The 19,884-nt window shown below is 44.1% G+C and overlaps 1 protein-coding gene across 3 annotated transcripts in view; it reads left to right on the forward strand.

Annotated features, from left to right (window-relative positions):
- Nucleotides 1–19,884, forward strand: part of LOC144934853 (myosin-10-like) — a 110,767-nt gene that overhangs the window by 5,148 nt on the left and 85,735 nt on the right. For all 3 annotated transcript variants that reach the window (XM_078861080.1, XM_078861089.1, XM_078861099.1), the window contains exons 2-4: nucleotides 6,113–6,288; nucleotides 6,989–7,180; nucleotides 11,708–11,864. In XM_078861080.1, the coding sequence (XP_078717206.1) occupies nucleotides 6,118–6,288; nucleotides 6,989–7,180; nucleotides 11,708–11,864 (520 nt within the window). In that variant the 5' untranslated portion in view covers nucleotides 6,113–6,117. The remainder of the gene's footprint in view (nucleotides 1–6,112; nucleotides 6,289–6,988; nucleotides 7,181–11,707; nucleotides 11,865–19,884) is intronic.

The following is a 19,884-nucleotide window of genomic DNA, read 5'->3' on the forward strand; positions in this document are numbered from 1 at the left end:
TTCAGTGATGATGAAATGGACGGCATTGGGAAGCTTTCACCTCGAGGTCAAGCTTACTCAAACATACAACTCCTGTACTGTACTTCCATTTCTATAGTTATTGATCTTAATTCGGAGCTAACATCTCATTTCCTCAAGACTGCAGCACAAGTTTGTTGATTCCCCACTGCGTTAACCTTGCACCCATACGGTTTAGCTCTTAATTAATGCAGAGCCAAGCCTTGCACTCATTCATTCTTTCACTGTACCCCTCTTTAAATATGCAAGCCTGTTCAAATGATTCTTGCACAAATTCCAATTTGTAACGAAGTCAATTAGACATGATTAACTAGTGGGTTTTTTGTGCCATCAGGAAAATATGGGCCATGTCTCTAGATTAGATGGATTGGCCTACCAATATTAACTGCAGTACAGGATATGCACACACACACACAGCATACAGTACATCATCTTCCCAGGGTCGATAAGATAAGTACCACTTTGTCGGAAGTCAGCAGTGGTTGTCCATTGTCCAGGCTCGCTTCCATAATTCGACTGATGAATTTCCACCACTGGCCCAGAGCTGGCAATGGAAGAAAACGCCACCCCATGGCTCACTTTTGAGCCTAATTGAACACCAATCTGTAGAGGGGATGTCATGATTGCTATGTGTACAAATTTCCAATACTGTACGTGACATTTCTTAGGGTGTGTACTACCACAGTGGATGTTCAACTGGATCCTCGCCTCTGTAAAAAGTTATCCTGGCCTTGAGTCTCCCTCCTTTTTTACCACGCCTCGCCCACTCTGGAATGAATGGGTTATTGTGGTGGCTGACGTTTTACAGTTAACCACACTCAACGTCCAAAACGGCTCCATACATTTCACACATCTTTAACGGTGTTTTTGCCACTGCCTTAAACTATACCACTGCCATTAACAAAACCATCATGCCCTGAAAAATGTAGGCGACTTTAAATGATTGCTGATGTTAAACAGTTTACAGGAGGTTTTGCATATCCACTGACAGATTATATACATTGTATCAGTTCGATTCCCCACCACAGATAACCTCAGCAGCGAATAATATTCGAACCGTTCCTGGCCTCCCCTTTGTCAATCTGCTTGCACTGAGTAGTGAAGTTTCATTAAGCAATCTCAATGACTGACAACACTGGGGAATTCCAGATTGACAAAAGGTTGTATATTTTAATTATTTAATAGTAATGTTAACTATTAGACATTAAACAAACCTTTACTGAACAAAACCTCATGGAGTTTAAATACTCCTTTCAGAATGTTCCTTCTTAGCGGTTTCCTCTTTTGAGTATTTTTAAATGTGGAGGGAAACTGGAATTCCGGGAGAAAAACTACACATGGCGATAACACTAAAACTCGCTGCTAGAGATTTATTTCCTGTACTGCATCCTGCAGTTAGGTGTCTCGCATACATTGTGGCTCCATCTCCACGTGATTCGCTAACCCCACCATCAAGTCACTGAATGAAAGATAACGATGTACATTTCCACCTGCATCTTATGTTACCCGTTGTTATATGGGTTCAAGTATGTACTCTACTGTAAAATACCTGGAAATGGAGCATTAAAAAATGGCTTATGTGCTGGTGTCTGGATTATTGCATCGCAAGATAGCGAGCGATGGTGGTGGTTTGTGGAGGCTTTCATCCAGCAGTGGATTGACCAGGGCTGATAGTGATGATGTAATATACCCAAGTTATCATTGAATAAAAGAATGCGTTCTCACCTGGTAAAAACAGTTTGTCAAACAATGCATTATTTGAGTGGCTTATTTGGAAGGGCTGCAAATTGTGCGCTGTTTCATGTTTTTGTTAGTGATTCCTTGGCCAGGCTGTTTTAGGCATATCTTGTTAAATCCCTATAAATCCTAAGGAACCTGTGGTGTTGGGACAGTGGTCCCTCCGGGCAGAGAAAGCGAGACAAAAAGCAAACAATAAACATAGTTTGTGTAGAGAAAAATAGACATTTCATTGTTGTGATATTGACAAAGTTGGCACATGAGTTATTTCTGATCGATACTGTGTAACATTAAGCAGCAAAGCAATCCTTAAATACAATACAGCTTAATGCAGCCATTCTCAATCCACCAATGAATGAAGTCTTTCATGCTATGTTAATCATGGAGATTTTTAGAAACATATTTCACCACCAATGGATGATGGCCTCCCCTTGCCATGTCATTCCCATGCCTTGTCAGTCATTGAGTTTTCTCTTGACACACTTCAACCACACTGGTCAGTGCAGGTTGGTGAAGGGGGAAGGTTAGCAGGACTGGTTTTACATCACCTGCTACTGATGTTAGCCATGGCCGGAAATCGAACTCCAGTGGCTGGGTTCAAAGCGGAGTGCAATAACCACTGTAACATCGACCCACCCTAAAATTATAAAGAATGTGGTAAAAACTACAAATGGAAATAAACAGAAATGTTAAATATTTTAACATTTTAGTGCAGTATGGGAATAAGGTATTCGGTTCTCACGAGAGAGCACTTACACCAATATTGTACTGCAGTTAAAAAGACAAGGGGCTGAGTTTACACATTGGAGGATCACTTTTCATCCATATTTTGACAAAATATGTCTCTTGCTCTTAATAGTACTGTAATATTGTACTTTGTCAAGCCACTTCTGGATTAAATGCTCCACATACTTGAGGCTCGCCAGTGCAGTTTATAAAGAGGGAAGCAAGCACAACTGGTTAAGATGAGTTCAGGCCCTTTCATTGACATGTAAATGTGCCCCAAAGTGGTTTCCGTGGTCAAAAGATAGTGATCATTTCCATTGATGGCCCTGTTCCAGGAGCGGAAAATCCACATTCCTATGGCGAGGCCAAGTGTGAAGATTTTCCTCCATTTGATAGCTATTTTTCTCTCTAGAATTTGAATGCACAATTTCCCGAATGTGAAATAAGCATTTTAACCACAGCGACAACTGGCCGGATGTGGTAAGTCAAGTAAAAGTACAGTACCGGTAATTATATGTCTGATGTTTGAATGGGCGAGCGTCTATTTAAATGATCATGCGTTTCGTAATGCCGTCAAGGCAACTCGAGCAGAGGTAATTAGTAGAGTTGATTTTTCCGCAGTTTTCACATGAGCGACGTGAACTTTGATACTTGAAAAAGTTACCTGCGCTTTCAATGATGACATAATAGGATCTCTAATGTGAAATGAAAAGCAGAAATGCATTCATTCCCCACGTAAGTTGAAGGGTGGCCTCATCAGGAACCATTGACCTGTGCAGGTTGGTTTAGTTGCCAGTTCGCTGGCTACAAAACCACACACCTTTCCAGTACAGTATTGATTATATAAGCAGATAACGTGGTATGTACGTTGGTTTTATGAATACCTCCTCCTAGACTGCTCCACCAATTTCGGTGAACGAAGAGTGATTAGGAAGCAAGTGTGAATGAGGGTGACATTAGATGAATTTGACCTTTGACTTGGTCTACATGATGAGGTTCAATGTTATACATTGTCGGGGAGGGGAGGGGATGGGGGCAGAGGCAGTGTGGGCCGCATGAGGGGTGATGAGATGCCCATTGACCCGGGAACGCACGTGGTGGCTTCTCCCACCAAAACGTGCGGCGTTGGTGATGTCCAATACGTTTCATTGGATACGCGATACATTTCTTTGGGGTGGAAAACTCTCTCGAAGATATTCGTTGGCATCAAATATCACCGGGGGGCTCCTCGCTCGTGTTTACATTAACCCACCATTTGCCCGTGGAGATATTTGAGAGGGAGCAAGAAATGAAGGTTTCCATGGAATTACAGTACATAATTGGCATGGAGCCGAGTGGCAGTTTTTTGCCTTGAGGTCGCATGAATGAATGGGAATAACCAACCAATTGAATGAATTGGCGGTTCTATAACTTTAGTCATTACGATCCAGCCTGCTAAAGCCATCCCATCCTCGACATTCTTTATTTACACAATCTGTCGGCTCGCGTGCACGCTTGCCCAAGGGTTGCTTTTTAAGAGTGGTTTTCGCTTCATCCGGGCAAGTCACCAGGCCCTATCTCTTGGGGGTTAAAGTTCAGGGAGGATGGTTAACGGCTGATGCTATACCGCTCGCAAAGACCGAGATGGCTGCATTAAACCATCTGGCTTGCCTCTTGCATCGCTCGAAACGTGGGAAGTTTGCAGTACGACGAATGAAAAAAATGTGAAGCAAACGTAGAGGCCAATAAGCAGTTAACCATCCGGTCCCACCCATAGCCGCGCCTCACCATGGCACCATTGTGTTGGCTGCAGGGAGTTTGCGAGAAGGAGGAGAGAGGGAGGTTGGAGCCGTGGTGTGTGACATCATCCCCCGATAGCCTGAACACAGGAAGGTGGGGTTGGTGTTGCTCATGCTATTACTGTACTGCGTAATGGCCTTGTTTTCCACTGCCGGGCTCAAAGGTGTGCAGCATCCAGCCTCGTGCCCAGTGTGTCCTTCACGAAATTTAAAAGAGAAGCCACTTCATCTGTAACCAGCTAAAGCTGCTCATTGGGATGTAGTTTTAAAACAGACCCTGTTACAAAACCAGGCAGGCACCCGTGATTAAACCTTTTTGAAGTGTGGTGAGTTGGCAGTTAACAAATAATGTAAGAAAAAATTGCATAATATGATGTGTAATTGGCTCAATTTATCTAATTAATTTTCAATACTCTGATAGTGCGCTGTCTTTGAGTTGTACGCCTTTTGGCGTCATCTGGTCCAACACCAATGGAGACTAGGCTCTAAAAAAAGCTGTTTCGGGTGTGAACCAATCAACTTCAAGGACAGTGCATATCATTACCATCATCAGAGTTGTTTATTTTTGTTTGCATTTTGACTGCTTGTGTTGTGGTTATTGCAAACATGATGCCTTGTATAAAGGTGTCAGTTTTTTGTACCAGTTGAAAGGGTAAAAACCTATTACTATAATTTAGTACGTTTTAGATTTTTTTACATTTGGCTATAAGCAACAACAAGATCATGATAATAAATTTGTCTTTCATTTATGTTAGCTAGCCCAGCTGTATCGTGTGCAATACTGATGAGTACATGTTAAGAGAATGACTTCACAGAGAAATAATAATGTATCTCTAGTGTTAGGTAAGCGAGGCCTATTGTCGTGACGCCAGAAATATTTCCGTGGCGTCCTGTTCAGGGGCCGTTCCCTGACATGTTGACACTTTTTACAAACCAAACCAAGCTAAGCTTCGTGAAGGACATTTCTTCACTTCAAGCCATGACTGATCGCGTAATTGGGAAATAATTGGTGGGAAACATCTCAAAGAATATAGCCACAAAGACAAAGTATAATTGTTCTATTTAGTTTTACCTTTTATGTTTTGAGGACTATCTGCAAGGCCGTGGTCATATCTGAACCAGATCACGTAATTGTAGTAACTACAGTACTTCATTCATCCACTGCCAATTTCCTTGGTTTACTTTCGAAAGGAAACGCACACGTAAAATGTATTTAAAAAATTATAAACGCTTGATATGAAAAATATTAAACTCCTCGAAGATAGAAAGATCTAGAGCTCGGTTAATGTCTGAGGTTCAGAGAGCTCAACCAAAGGCAGCACTGTTAAGACTCTTAGATTACATTGTTAATGTCCTGGGATCAGGGAGTGAGATTTAGCTTCCTTGGAGTTCACTGTTAATGGCCGAATGAGTGGCATAGCCACAGGGAATCACCCTGTGCAATCTATATTCATGTTCTATGTTGATATATAACTATGTAACTGTGTGTGTGTGTGCATCAGCTTATGTGCCTGCCCGTGTGTATGTATGTGGGAAGCGGTAATGCAACGGTTAATACGCAGCACTGAAAACCCAGCGTCCCAAGTTCGATTCCCGCTTACGGTCAACACCAGTGACAATTATCTGAACCGGTCCTGGGCCTCCTCTAAGTTGACTCTGCCTCCAAATGAGTATCTAATGCAGTGTGTACACATTGCCACAAGAGAGACAAAGGCGGTTGGGCGTGGTGCTGGCCACCCACCCCCTCGTGTACCATTCCGGCCTTCATAGGTGCTTGCCAAAATCTGTTAAAGGCTACATGGGTGATCTTTGTTTGTAAACACGTGTGTGTTCATTTGCGCATGTGGGAGCAGGCAGCATGGCTAAGCGCGGTGCGGGTTCGGGCGACGGAGCCTCCAGCGATGCCGACAAGTACCTGTACGTGGAGCGCAACACCTACTCCATCCCGGCTGCCCAGGCCGACTGGAGCGCCCGCCGCCTCGTATGGGTTCCTTCTGAGAAGCATGGCTTCGAGGCTGCCAGCATCAAGGTGAGTGCTATTCCACCTCCACTGTCCCCCCTCCCGCCCATAATGTTCTTCTTTCCCCATGCTTGGCTCAGCTCGGCCTGAAGCATCACAGAACACCTGGGGTGCAAACCGTCTCCAGCAACGCATTTTCCTGCTGCACGGATAGATGCGTGTCGAGTAGTTGCGGCCCATTTACATCGGAGAGGAATTTGCCTTGAGTAGCTGATATACATCAGAAGCATGGATGCTTTTTCATCATGGAGTCTCGAGGTATTTTGCGGTGTCAGCTGAGGCTGGAGATGCATCTGCAGCAAGTGGGTGGCATGGAGATATTTTTATCCCAGAGGAATTCCAGTGAGTAGGAAGAAAGTATTTTATTCTGGCAGGCAGTTTATGCTGCAAGAGCATCGGCACTTTTTGAAGCTGGTATGCATTTGCAATAAAGAAGCCGGACAGAATTTGAAGTCCGGCGGTATGTGCAGCTTACAGCAGGAAGGCATTGTCAGTGTGCAGCATGTAGGTAATTGCAACGCCACTCAGAGGATGGGTGTCATCCACCAGCGTAAAATTCACGTTAACAGTGCACTTCTATCTGCTCTCAACCAAACGCTCCATTGCGAACACTGAGCTTTTGTGGCTTATCAAGTTTTTTCCAGCAACAGCTCTTGTAGCAGGGTTGACATGTGACCTCCTCCGTCCCCGTGTCATTGTGGCCCGACAGGAGGAGCGAGGCGATGAGGTCCTCGTGGAGCTCGCGGAGAACCAGAAGAAGGTGACCGTGAACAAGGACGACGTCCAAAAGATGAACCCGCCCAAGTTCGCCAAGGTGGAGGACATGGCGGAGCTCACGTGCCTCAACGAGGCGTCCGTTCTGCACAACCTCAAGGACCGATACTACTCCGGCCTAATCTACGTGAGTCTGCCTGCTTGTGTGTGTGTCTCCGTGTGGGTGTACCTGCGAGGTAGATGATTTGGCATGCGTGTGCACGTGCGTGCTGGCCACATCACCCCTTTGTGCTGTGGCGGCTGTCAGAGGTGCTCACGAACTGCATTTACACCAAACAGTCTGGCAAAAAGGGAGCTCTTTGTCTTTATACTGGTGTACATGTGCTGCTAAAGTTGTAAGCGTGGGTGGTGCATCTGCCATTCATGCTGACCTATAACTGACCTATAAACGTTGGGCGTGACGAGTAATCTCCCACCAGTCAGCCTCCGCCAGTCTACATGGTCTCGGTGTGCACCTAACCTAGCATAACTGCTGTGGAGTTGTCACCGCCACGTCGTGTTGAATGATTGTTGCTGCTGTTGTTTGCTGGTACCAGCGGTGTCAGAATCGGTCTATGTTGGGGAAGGGGGTGGGGGGCTAGCGAAAGACTATTGGCAGATAGCAGCAGATGCCTTCTCTCAACAATAAGAGGCAGAGGAGCGATGCTCACAGTGACAAAGTGGATAACATACAGTTGGCACAGTGGGGATCGTCTGTGGAGCGTTTGCCAGTCACCCTCGTCCGTTAACCCATAATTTCTCAATAGTACCTCAAAAACATACCTAGTTCGGCACCGGTGTCATAATGATATCAGCATTTACAGGTGAATTATGACTGCCTTGCGTATATGTGTATTGGTGCAATGGTTTATACATAACGCTACAGTCTCGGCAACGTTTTTTTTCGATTCCCGGCCATGTCTAGCATCGGTGGCAAGTGCTGTTTGGATCTGTCCTGACTTCCCGGAGGTCAATTCAGTCTTTGAGGACCTGGTGTGGTGTGTGAACATTCATACTAGGGAGACGATAGTAGTCGGTCAGATGTGTGCAGTCTGACTAAACCACCTCATTGTGTATGATGCTGTGGCAGCCTTAGTCGGTTCCTACTAACAGCAGCATTTGATCCAAGAGTTTATCCACTTTGTCAGAGAGATGAGTGAAAATAGATGGATTTTTTTTACTTGAATAAAAACAATGGTGTCGTAATTTCTGAAATAATTGTCGCATTTAACGTGACATGTTTTAAAATGATTTGCCATTTAAATCCTTAATCTTACAAGTGGATCATGTCTCACTACATTAAGCTTAAATTGAGTGAAAGAATTAGGTGAATCACACCGAACACTACAATATTAGTTTCCTTACAATCATTTATGTAGTTACCCCTTACATCAATGGCACTTCATTGTTTTGCATATGATTATTTCTAGATTTGAAGCTTTCGTGACTGCAAGGAATCATCTTCTTAGGTTTTTTTCGGTAAAGTCACGTATATGATTATTGCAGCAATGTGGCCTTCAAAATTATTGTAGATATAATTTCTCTAGCTACAAATGGTTATATTGACCATATCACAACACTTAACTGGCATTGTTGGGGACTTGGGTTGAATTCCTGGTTCCAAGCCACTTGTTATTTAAAGTTTGCACCTTAAGTGTAGTGAGTTGATTATCTCAGCTCCGTCAACAATTGTTTAAATTGAGGATAACCAGACTCAGCCATTGACCCGCCCACTACTCGGGAGCCCCCCTCCTGCCGGTATTATGCGTCATGCAGATGGGAACACTAAAACCAGATGGTAGGTCTAGTCTGGAAGGTATACCGAGTTTAGGTATCAGCTTTGGGAAAGCTGCATTTTATGACAATAGAAAAGAGGTGGTGGTCAGTTTAACACGTAGGCTTTCACGACCATTTATACGACACATTTTTTAATAACGCGATCTAACCCAAAAACGTTGATTATGAGGTGCGGTGGTCTCCACTTTATTGATTTTGATGACCCAATTGACCTGAGTATAACTTTCTCCATCAGAAATGTGATTGCATGTCTTCTTCTTTTGTATGGTTGATGTAGATGTAGAGCAACAGCTACAATTTCACATTCAGGTGGTCAAACCAGATAACTGTGTCACACAATGTGTACAGACTGTCATTTAGAACACCAAATGCAATACATATACATTTAGAGGTAATTGGAACAGATCAAAGACTACTCACAATGTTTCCCTTCAGGGCCCCAAATACACAGAGGCTGCCCATAGTGCAGAGATCTCTCGTGGTTTTAAAGCTGCCAGAGAAGCCTAATGCGAAGCAGACCCTTAACGTGTCTGCATTTCAAACTAAAAACAATACTTTTATTTTACCAGGCAAGGCCCCACTGAGCTATGTAGCTTTTTGTCAGAAGCGACCTGGCTATCACAAATGAAAGCTCAATGAAGTGGCTTTTCGTGTGGAAATGTATTGCAGCCAAATGCTCTAAACGCATGTTGATTCTAAATGTGGCGGGAAAACCGGAGGACCCAGAGAAGAATCCACACGAGCACGGGGAGAACATGCAAACTTTAAATATACAGGCGTCAGGGTTGGGGTCAAACCCACGACCTGTGTATACCAGACGAGGTAGTTAACATCCCGCCACCGTGGCAGCCCATGTACCTCATGGGATTCAAAATACTCTCGTCATAGTACTGCGCCAACACCGGTGAGATGCTGGGTTGGAATCCTTGGCTCAAATTTGTGGTTAAAGGAGTTTCTCCATTGCAAAGAATTTGGTCCCAAACCAATCAACGATTACTGTACATAATGAACCATCTTGTCATGTTCTGTGCTTAATTATATTGAGCCGAGTTCTCGAGTCCCATTTCAACACTTTTGTCTGTGTGTGCTTAAGAGAGGGTGCAAAATAGTCATTAGATGAAACAGACCCTTTTTAAATGTGTATTATAATTGTAGTCTTGTTACATACTGTGATGTGTGGGTCTTGTTATAGATATTACCTGGTAAATAACAACAATATTCACTTAGAAGCAGAGAGTGCATTTGGAATGCAATGTGAAGCATTCAATAATAATTGTAAAATATTTGATATGCACATATTGGGAACCAATAATGCGAATCCTATTATCCACGGGGTTGTTCGAAATTTGACTTCTGTTATCCGCTGAGGCAGCGATGTTAAGAAACAGCGAATTTGGCAGTGAAAATACAGGTGTAGTGAGTTCTACTGAGTCGCAGACGCACTTCTTGGAGGCAACACATTTATTAACACCAACACACGGGGTAACTGCCCCTTAACAAGATAACAACCTATGGTGGTGGACCACCAGGCTAACTACACTAATTACACAGGAACTAGCTACAATGGACCGGACCACAGCTTGGGTCCAGGTCCACGTGTTGGTGACTGTAGGACATAGAACGGAGATTCTTCAGGATGAACAACAGCAACCGGTCCCTCTCAGGGACCCGGCTTATATCCTCCGTGGCGTGCCAGGCTCCGCCCTTAGCCACGACCACTTTCTAGAATCCTCGAGCAGGATCTTGGCCCTGACACGTGACCACCCCTAGCCCCCACTTGGGGGCCCCGTGTAGACTTAACTGGTCACGTGTCCTTCGGGGTCAACCAGAATGCCATGGCCCTTAGTAACCCCACTTCCATGGCCAGCACTCTAACACCCTATCCTGTAGGGGTCGGCACTGCACGCAGAGCGTGGTGCCATCCAGCACTGTCAGTCAGCACTCACCGAGCCGGTACTGCACCCACATATACGTTTTGCCCGCGATGTCATTACACCGCACGCCGTGCCTCTCTAGGGCCGGCATTACACAGTGACATCCGCAATGTCACTACACAGGTACTGCGACTTCTGCCACGAGCACTGATAGGATTATGTCATTCCCACGCATGTGCGCATGTAAATTATTTTTCAATTTTCGCACGAAGATTGGGCTTCCAATTTCATGATGTAAGACTCGCATGCCACGGGCCTCCACACCTTCGCCCTGTGGGCTACAGCAACTACTACAGAGTCGCAGCGTCTCCATGCTCGAACAAGCATGTGGCGTTGCTTATTATTACTGTTAACGATCCTAAGCCTTGAATGGAGGTTGCACATTCTTATTGCAGGTGCCTTGTCGAGACAGAAACACCACGGGTGGTATTCGTTTAATGATCCTGGAGGGTTGAGGGTCTGAGTCCAGCCTTCTCAGGATTTCATCAACGCCCTCCAATTGAAACGTGATAACTAGTGCCACCAACCTGGGTATTATGGTTATTCAGCCTGGGTTTGACAGTTTTACCCATCTTGAGTCCATAAGTGAAAAGTTTTTTGGAAACTAAATATCAAATGGTGTTCATATCTGTTGATCGTAATCATAAAAATGTGATCATAAACCATGTGCACGTCTTCGATACACTTGGAGGTGTGTGATGATAATGGTGAAACTTTTAGATGTGTGGTCATTCTGAATGATAATATTGATGATGATGACAACTGGCTCTACTTAAGTATGTATGAAGTTTGGTAATGAATGCTGCAGCTGATGAAGATGTTAATAGTGATGCGAATGACAACAGTGATGATGGTGCTGTCACCAATGTACTCTAGGTTTGCTCTCCACGATAGCACCGGTGATAATTATTATAATGATATTGATGGTTGGGGTGCTCTTACAGACCTACTCTGGGCTGTTCTGCGTGGTGGTGAATCCCTACAAAAACCTGCCAATCTACTCGGAGGAGATCATCGAGATGTACCGTGGAAAGAAGCGCCACGAGGTCCCACCGCACATCTACGCTGTCACCGACACGGCCTACCGCAGCATGCTGCAAGGTGAGGACACACGGACACACCCGGGCATACGGACACGGATACACGGACACACTCGTACAACATACAGATACAACAACAGCCACCATTCTCCACTAATTGTGATGATGTAACTGCAGCGCTTGTGCAAGGGAAGGTGAATTTTGAGGTCGCGTGAAGTGTCGGAGGCTTGATGGCAGGATGTCACAGGACAGACCCAGGTGTTATGGGTTGACTGACTGAGATGACTGACAGATGCACAATCTGTGCTCCCCACTCTGCATACATGGACATACAAAGACAAACTCTCGCCATTTATTATTATAGACTGTAGGGGCAAGTGCTTTTAGCTGCCATCTACTAAGGCCGGTCAGGCGCACGAGATGGTGGTGTGGCCAATACCATGCTTGGCCATATTTGCCTCTACAGGGCTGATGTTTGCATATCACCTGAAGGTACTTGTTTTGAGGCTGAGATGACCTAGAGGAGGATCAGAACAGACACTATTCACTGCTGATGGTATGCATAACTCAGAATGAAATCCAGATTGGCAAAAGCGTAGTGCATTTTACAACCCCCCCCCCCCCCTGCATAATTCCACCACTTTTCACACACGCGCAGAAACAAACAATTCAAAACGTACCTGAAAATAAATGGCCAAGCATGCATGTATAGAAATGCACAAATTTGCGCACACACAAAACAAAGGTCTGCCATTCACCCTAAAATAACACACTACCTGGATATGGTTTGGCTGAGTCGACCTAGAGGAGGCCCATATTGCAACTTCAGTGACCAATTGCCATTGTAGCTGCTGGGTCCATAGTGGAATAGAGTCTCTAACTACTGTACTTTGTCACTTTCCCACCACACATACATAAGACCAAGCCTCAAGTCAGGTGACCACATCTGGCAAATCGCACACGTAGCCCTGACATCATTGTTAAGTCCAATGCGGGTGGACCCAGAGTTACACATCAGTCATCGAATCACCTCTGCTCTTAAATATTTTAGCACACGGTAGCCTGCTCTAGCTTGTAGCTTTAGAAAAAGAAGTTACAACGGCATGCAGGCACACACGCACATACCCGCACGCACGCACGCCCACACACTGGCGTCGATTTGACCTGACCTCCTTCGCCCCTAGTAGTTTGGCATGTGAAGCGTGTTCGCTATGGGGTGCGGTAGGACAGACGGGAAGGCACGCCCTACCGAGGGGACATTGTCCTGCTCACTTAATCACAAGATACCAGCACCTTGTAGACATGTTCGGCAAGCTACAAATGCTTGGTCACCCAGCGCAACCAGTGAGTGACACAATTTGGCCACTATCATCTCCCACCTCCGATTTGCACGGGTTGGCTATGTACAGTGTGAAATAAGTTCAACATATGTGCAATTTGTGTTCGGAAGGTATAAGACATATGTAAGCAGAACTCTGTTCTTTATCTACACACACAAAAAATGTCCATTGGCCTATTGGCTTCACCCGACCAATATCATCCAGCAGCATTTGTTTAAGCAAGAAAACGTTGGACCAGTTTTGTCCTGACTCTCATCAACAGTCAGGCTTGTTAAACAATTGCTGCTGGAATGCCAGATGTTTTTTGGCAAATCGCTCCATATAAACTATGGAGCACCTGTTCAGCACCAACAATTATATTGTATTTAGCCAGGTAAGAGCCTCTGGACACGTGTTTTTTGAAATGGTAGCAAACCCCCAGCATAAGATCCCCTATTTGGCCTGAGAAAATAGGGATAAGTGCTGTTAGCGAAGACTAAAACCTGCATGGCTCGTGAGGTGGTGATGCAGCTAGCACCGTAACTGGCCACTATCATCTCTTATTGCTCTCATTCTCATCATATACCAGGTGCTAGTTATAGCCTGAACTTATAACCACTTGCGACTTGTTATTATACATGGCTGGCTCGCACACACACCGCTCAACTCACAAGTCAAAGACAAATATCCCATGGATAGCCTTAACATACTGTTGGGGCAAGTGCTGTTAGCAAGCACCTATGAAGGCCGGAATGGCACACAAGGGGGTGGGTGCCCAGCACCACGCCTGTCTGTATTTTGTCTCCGTAGTAGCAATGTTTACACACCGAACCAGGTAATAATTTGAGGCCAAGTCGACCTAGGGGTGGCCCAGGACCGGTGCACATAACTCACTTGTTACATACACATACACGCAAACACATAAAGGTCATGCTTTTACCCACACGGCGACAAGTAGGCCATCTGCTGCATGGTTAGACTGTTTGGGGCAAGTTGTGATAGGAAGCTTCCATTACAGCATGCACAACGAATAAAAAAGCAACGTGGCGAGTATAACACACACGCCTATTTCCTTTGTTTCCCCAGTCCTCTTTTTGATTCTTGTCATATGTATTTAAAGGTTTGTTTTGATACACAGTGTGTGTGTTTGTGTATGGAACTTGATATACCCCAGGTACTTGTTTTATGCAGAGTTTAATTCGGGCAGGGCCATAACATTTGTCACCAGCACGATCCATCGTGTCAGGTGCACTGTAGCCTCCACCACCCCACGGACCCAAATCTGTTTAGTTTATTTACACAGTGGAATCCCAATTACATTAGTGAGCACGCACCTACACTTGCACACTCATAAGCCTGTAACAAAAAAATACTATTTCTTGGTGGAAGTTCCCTGTTTCTCTGGGGGGGGCATTGATTATCTCCATCGGAGGAAGACAAGTATTGAATAACCACAAGTGATAACGTAATGACAATTTGTTTAGAAAGCGTTTAAATGTGACTGCACCGTAAGACTACAAGGCTTGCACATGTAGAAAGAATGAAGAAGACACGGGGGGGTTAAGAATTTTAGTGCAGTTACAGATTCAGAATGCTACAGATCAGAGAGGGAGTTGGAGAGACAGCATTATGAAATAAGTGTGAAGTGAGGCAATTCAAACACAAACGGTAATATACACAAGAGAAAGGTCTTCAGAAAACTCGATCAATGATAAAAAAAAAATTCAGAAATGTTCGCTCTGTAATGCTTCCAAAGTGCACTTCCACAGAACCATGCAGTTTTGCTCATGAGTGATCCACAGAAACATTAAATGTAACGTACATTGGCCCATTCGTGATTGGCTTCAACGAACCTAAACGTATAACTTTATTGTGTATCCCAGTCTCTACTAAACTTCAAGCCACAGTGGCCCCTGTAGTTTCACTGATTGATAGCGATTCAAAACTAATGAAAATTGTCAATTTAGACAGCGTTGGGGTGCGGTTGTTTAAGGCGTGGGGGTCAGAGTTCACATTCCTGCAGACCGCCCTTCTGTGTAAATAAAAAAAAGTATCGTAAACTTCAGCACATGACGCAAACCAGCCACATTCACAATCAGAAGCCAGTTTCCCTACGGTTTGTGTCCGGATTCCAAGACAAGTTTTGAATCCTGGAATGTAGATCTTTTGTTCTTAGAATTTTTTTTTATCAAGGCCTCATTTGTCTGGTTAGTAGTACTTAGGATTGCAGCAGTGCAGCAGTTAGTTCTGCGAGTTCAGTTCCCAACCATTGCTAACATTCTTGGCGAGTGATAACTAAACTGGTCCTGCCAGCCCCTTGCATTCACAAACCTGTGCTGACCAGTGTGGCCAAATGACCCACAGCAAGGTGGGAAAAAGCCTTCATTCAACAGTGGACTAAAAAAGGACTAAAATATTATATCGTAGATTGCTGATCGGATAACTGAGGGCACGTGATGACATTTCTCACATTCCTGACCTGACAACTAAATGTTGCTTTTGATTTGTTTTATAATTCTTCTTAACAAACGACTGATTTTGGTTTGAAACCCAATATTCGGTCTGTTATATCTTTGTATTCCACATCTCTCAGCTGTGTATATGTAGCCTGCCATATGTTCTACTGTGACCTCGTGCTCTGCATATTGGTTCTTTTTCTTAGCTGCAAATAATTCCTGCTGCAAATGTAGCGCAATGTTCACACGTCTTGCTTAGGTGCAAGTTAGGTTTTCATTCGAAATAGGAACAGGACGCAATCTGTCAGGGTTGGGAAAGGAAGGGATAGAGGAAAGGGGAGGTGTGGGGGGGTGAGTGGGGATAACAAGAGCCCATGGGAATGTTGACCCATGTTTGTTAATTACTTATAAAAAATGTAAGCTTGTTCGTACAAAACAATCCCCCCTTATATATAACTTTTTCGGGCTGTTGGGACAAGTGCTGTTAGCGAGCACCTATTTAAGGCCAGTGTTAGGCAGTGCTGATGTTTCATGCCACACTAGGAACTCAATTAAGGCTGAGTCGACCAAGGAGAGGCCTAGCACGGGTGCTAATATTTGCCACTGATGTCAGCCGTGAGCGGGAATACATCTCGAATTGCCAGCTTTGTAGTGTATTAACCACACACATACACGCGTGAACGCAACATTCGGTGTGTAGACTACACGTACAAACAAGGCTGCCATCGTGTATGTGTGCTCACACAAAACAATAATAATGAAAATGTTTATTCAGGAGAACCCAACGTGTTTCACAAGCCTTGCCTGGAATGTTAGGCCAATTCCTTCTGTTTAATCTATTTTCTTATGGTTACAAAACACCACTTTGAGATGGAGAGCTGTGCTGGCAGAATGTTTACACTCCTACATCATTCTCCATTAAACTCGGTCTCAAATACACAATATCCCGCTCAAAACAAACATCGGCTCAGAAACCGCAACCATGCATCCTGTTGTGAGGCAAATTACTTAACACTGCAAACTGGCTTCCACATGAGTAGATGCAAGACCAAAATAAATGTTCCGAAACGTATCTTATAAGTGTAAACAATTGCAGTAACCGCTCTTAATTGAGCAACTTCTTAGGCTGGCCCTACACACACAAGTGAGTAGGGCTGCCAGATCATGCTTGCCTGCTTTTATCTCCCAATTACATACGTTTTTACTTTTTGTACCAGTTAACTAATTTTAAGGTAAGAATTGCCCTCGTCCAAGTATACCTCGGCTTCAAATATCACAAGGAAAAATACATTATCCTTAGCTAAGAATTATGCCCAGTTGGCCAGGTTTCTAGTGATAAAACGAAGTGCGCAAATAACATCAAACTGTTGCGGTAAGTGCTGTAACAGTTTCTATGATCACTGTTACATTGTTTTTCTAGCTTTATTTTTGTGATTTCGAAAACGTATGGTTTAGCCATGTTTGTTTGAAGTACAGAGTTAGCCTGATAACTTTAATCTAAATTGTCTTATGGTTGTTATTGTTTGACTTGCATCCCACTGGGATTTTTGCACACAGCGTTGATATACGGTGCTTTTTTCTGGAAGACTTTGCTGTTTTTTCCTGGATTTTTTTGTTGCGTGTAGTCACTTTAAGATGTTCATTGTTCATGTTTTTGTTTGTTGCGGTTGCACCCGAGTCAAGAGCTGCATGGCTCACAGGGCTATACCTAATAATGTGTTTGAGCACATATAAACTGAACCAGTAGAACGGAAGGTGATTTTTTTTTATTATCATGAAGGCTCTTGCTATAGCTCTTGGTGACATTCAATACTGTATCTAAAACCAGGTTATTCATTGTTGAGAGTTGTTGGCTTCACTTTAGTCATCATTGGCTACGAAAATAGAAGAAGAAAACTGGATTTTGTCACACTGCCCTCTGTTGAGTAGCCCTGCAGCCTATTGTTCATGGCAGTCAACCATGCAAGCACGATCCAGGCTCAGCCAAACTTCTCTTCCAAGATCGGGCATGATTGGGCACATCGTGGGCGATTTGCTCATAGGCTTTAGGGTGGTTTGGTCATGGGCATACAATACATTGATGCAAAATAAAAATATGTATACGTTTTACGATGCTGACAAACAAGCAAACAAGCACTGCAGACTGAGGATACTCTTGTACATGCATGTACAGTGAGGTAATGCTGGCTGTGGGTGTAGGGGAGGATGTCTGCTTACGCTGTTAATCTGGTGAAGTTCGAGGTTGGGGGTGCTGGTATGAGACAGGGCCGAGGCTTGTGCACCCAGAACCTTAGAGACTTTTGAGATGGGTGGATGGATGGGTGGATTGGAATTTGGAGAATGTGTGAGACCGCTATTTCTCAGTTCTTGGTATTGAGAGGAATAATGCTATTACAGCAATAATATTGTTGTAATAAAAATAAGAGCAAACATTTCTTAACGTTAATGATGCTTCAGAAAATGGTTAAAAACATTCGGTGCACTGCATCTTGCTATAGTTCACTGACCCTTGTGAAGAGCCATTCGACACCATTCATGACAAATACACCAAGTTGGGGGGGGGGGGCCCTCTTTTAAAAGGAGTATGGAGACCCAGTCAGACCTTGATGTATAAATAATGAAGTTACTTTATTCTATCACAAATGTTACAGTTAACACGAAAGTAGACATTGAAGGTGATCTGCTGCCAGTGTTTTCGGTCGCCATCAGCCGGGGTCGATGCACTGCTAGATGAAGACCTCTAACTGTTTGGCCATTGCCATCCGTTACGCTTCTCATAATTATACCGACTACAATCACCCAGGAATGTCTTGAACGCTTGTGACGTCACTCCACATCAGCCATCCCCCCTCGCTAATAATCACGAGCAAGTGACGTCACTCCACATCGAACAGCCTCTCTCATTAATAATCATGAGCAGGTGACGTCACTCCACATGGGGGGCGAGTCGCCTCCTCCCCCCTCCTCGGCGTCAACTTACAACCCTCACTACAAAGGCAGAACCCTTACGTCACGCGATCTCCGTAACGCTGTTGAGACATTAAAGTAAAAAGGACGTCATGTTGAACAAAGGGATTATAACCTTAAAATGAAATAGGTCTTATGCGATCGAAACGTCGTAATCTATTATTTTTTTATTTACGTGACTTTACCGAAAGACCCAAGAGTGAATTCCTGCAGTCACGAAAGCTTTAAATGAAGATGAAATAGGTCTGTGTCACCGCGCCCTTACAAATTGCACACGAATTGATGCAATGAATATCTCGTCGCGCTCTGCTTTTCACTTGCAAGTTTCAGATTTACTGCAATACACCCGTCCTTGGACGGCTTAAGGCTCGTTTTATGAATAATAATAATTTACATTTATTTGTAAGGCGCCTTCCACTAATGTCTCAGGGCATGGATTTACCCAGGAAATCCTCGCCAAGCCTCCAGACTTTCAGGAGGGTCCTGCCCAGTTTTTGCAGTCGGAGGGTGATATTGCTGCTTTGTATAATCCCAAATGAGTAATTTGCAGGTAACTTTTAAGCATTGTAATTTCTGGCTGTCACGAGTTGCATTGCATGTGATTTAGTGATGCTGGAATCCGTGTCGCTCCTGAGCATGAACCGATCTCGTCATTCAATCTCCATTGTGGGCTTCCTTTCTGATGTTCTCTCTTGTGGTTGCCATTCTATCATTGGCTCATTTACATGTCAAAGAGTGTGTCCTGCCTAAGCATATTTACTTTTCTTTGTCAATCTCATATATTATCTGATTTTCATTTTCCCCTGCCTGATGTGTTCCTCATCCCGTCTGTCTCGCAGTTTCATTCCGAGCATTCGCCCCTCTGCTTCTTTTGCACTTTTCAGCTCTTAATTTATTGTCGTGTCCACATTTCCGTCTGATGCATTTGATTATCGGTTTTAGCTTAACCTACAACGTTGTAAAACTATAAGCAAAATGATTGCTTTCTAATCACAAATATAATTAATCGCAGGTGGCTCTCACCTGGTTTGATAAAAGAGATGCACATGTACAGCAGCTCTAGTCAGTCCGCTGTCAGATAAGGGCCTCCAGTGTTTGAAGGTGATAATGATAAAATTGGCACCAATAAAGTTTTTCTAACTTTTGCTTTGACACCAACTTCTGCTTTGGCTCACAGACACTAATACAACATTTTCCATGAGCTACACAACTTGAGTGAATTCGAGTTATCATCCGGGCAGCGTGTTCTCACGTGTTTTTTTTTTATCGGCTTAAGTTGGTAGTAAATTTGGTTTGCAGCCCGAATTCTCTGGGCCAGTTTCACTTCGTAGACTGGCCT

This window comes from Lampetra fluviatilis, chromosome 1, assembly GCF_964198595.1.
Source record: "Lampetra fluviatilis chromosome 1, kcLamFluv1.1, whole genome shotgun sequence".
Taxonomy (NCBI): domain Eukaryota; kingdom Metazoa; phylum Chordata; class Hyperoartia; order Petromyzontiformes; family Petromyzontidae; genus Lampetra; species Lampetra fluviatilis.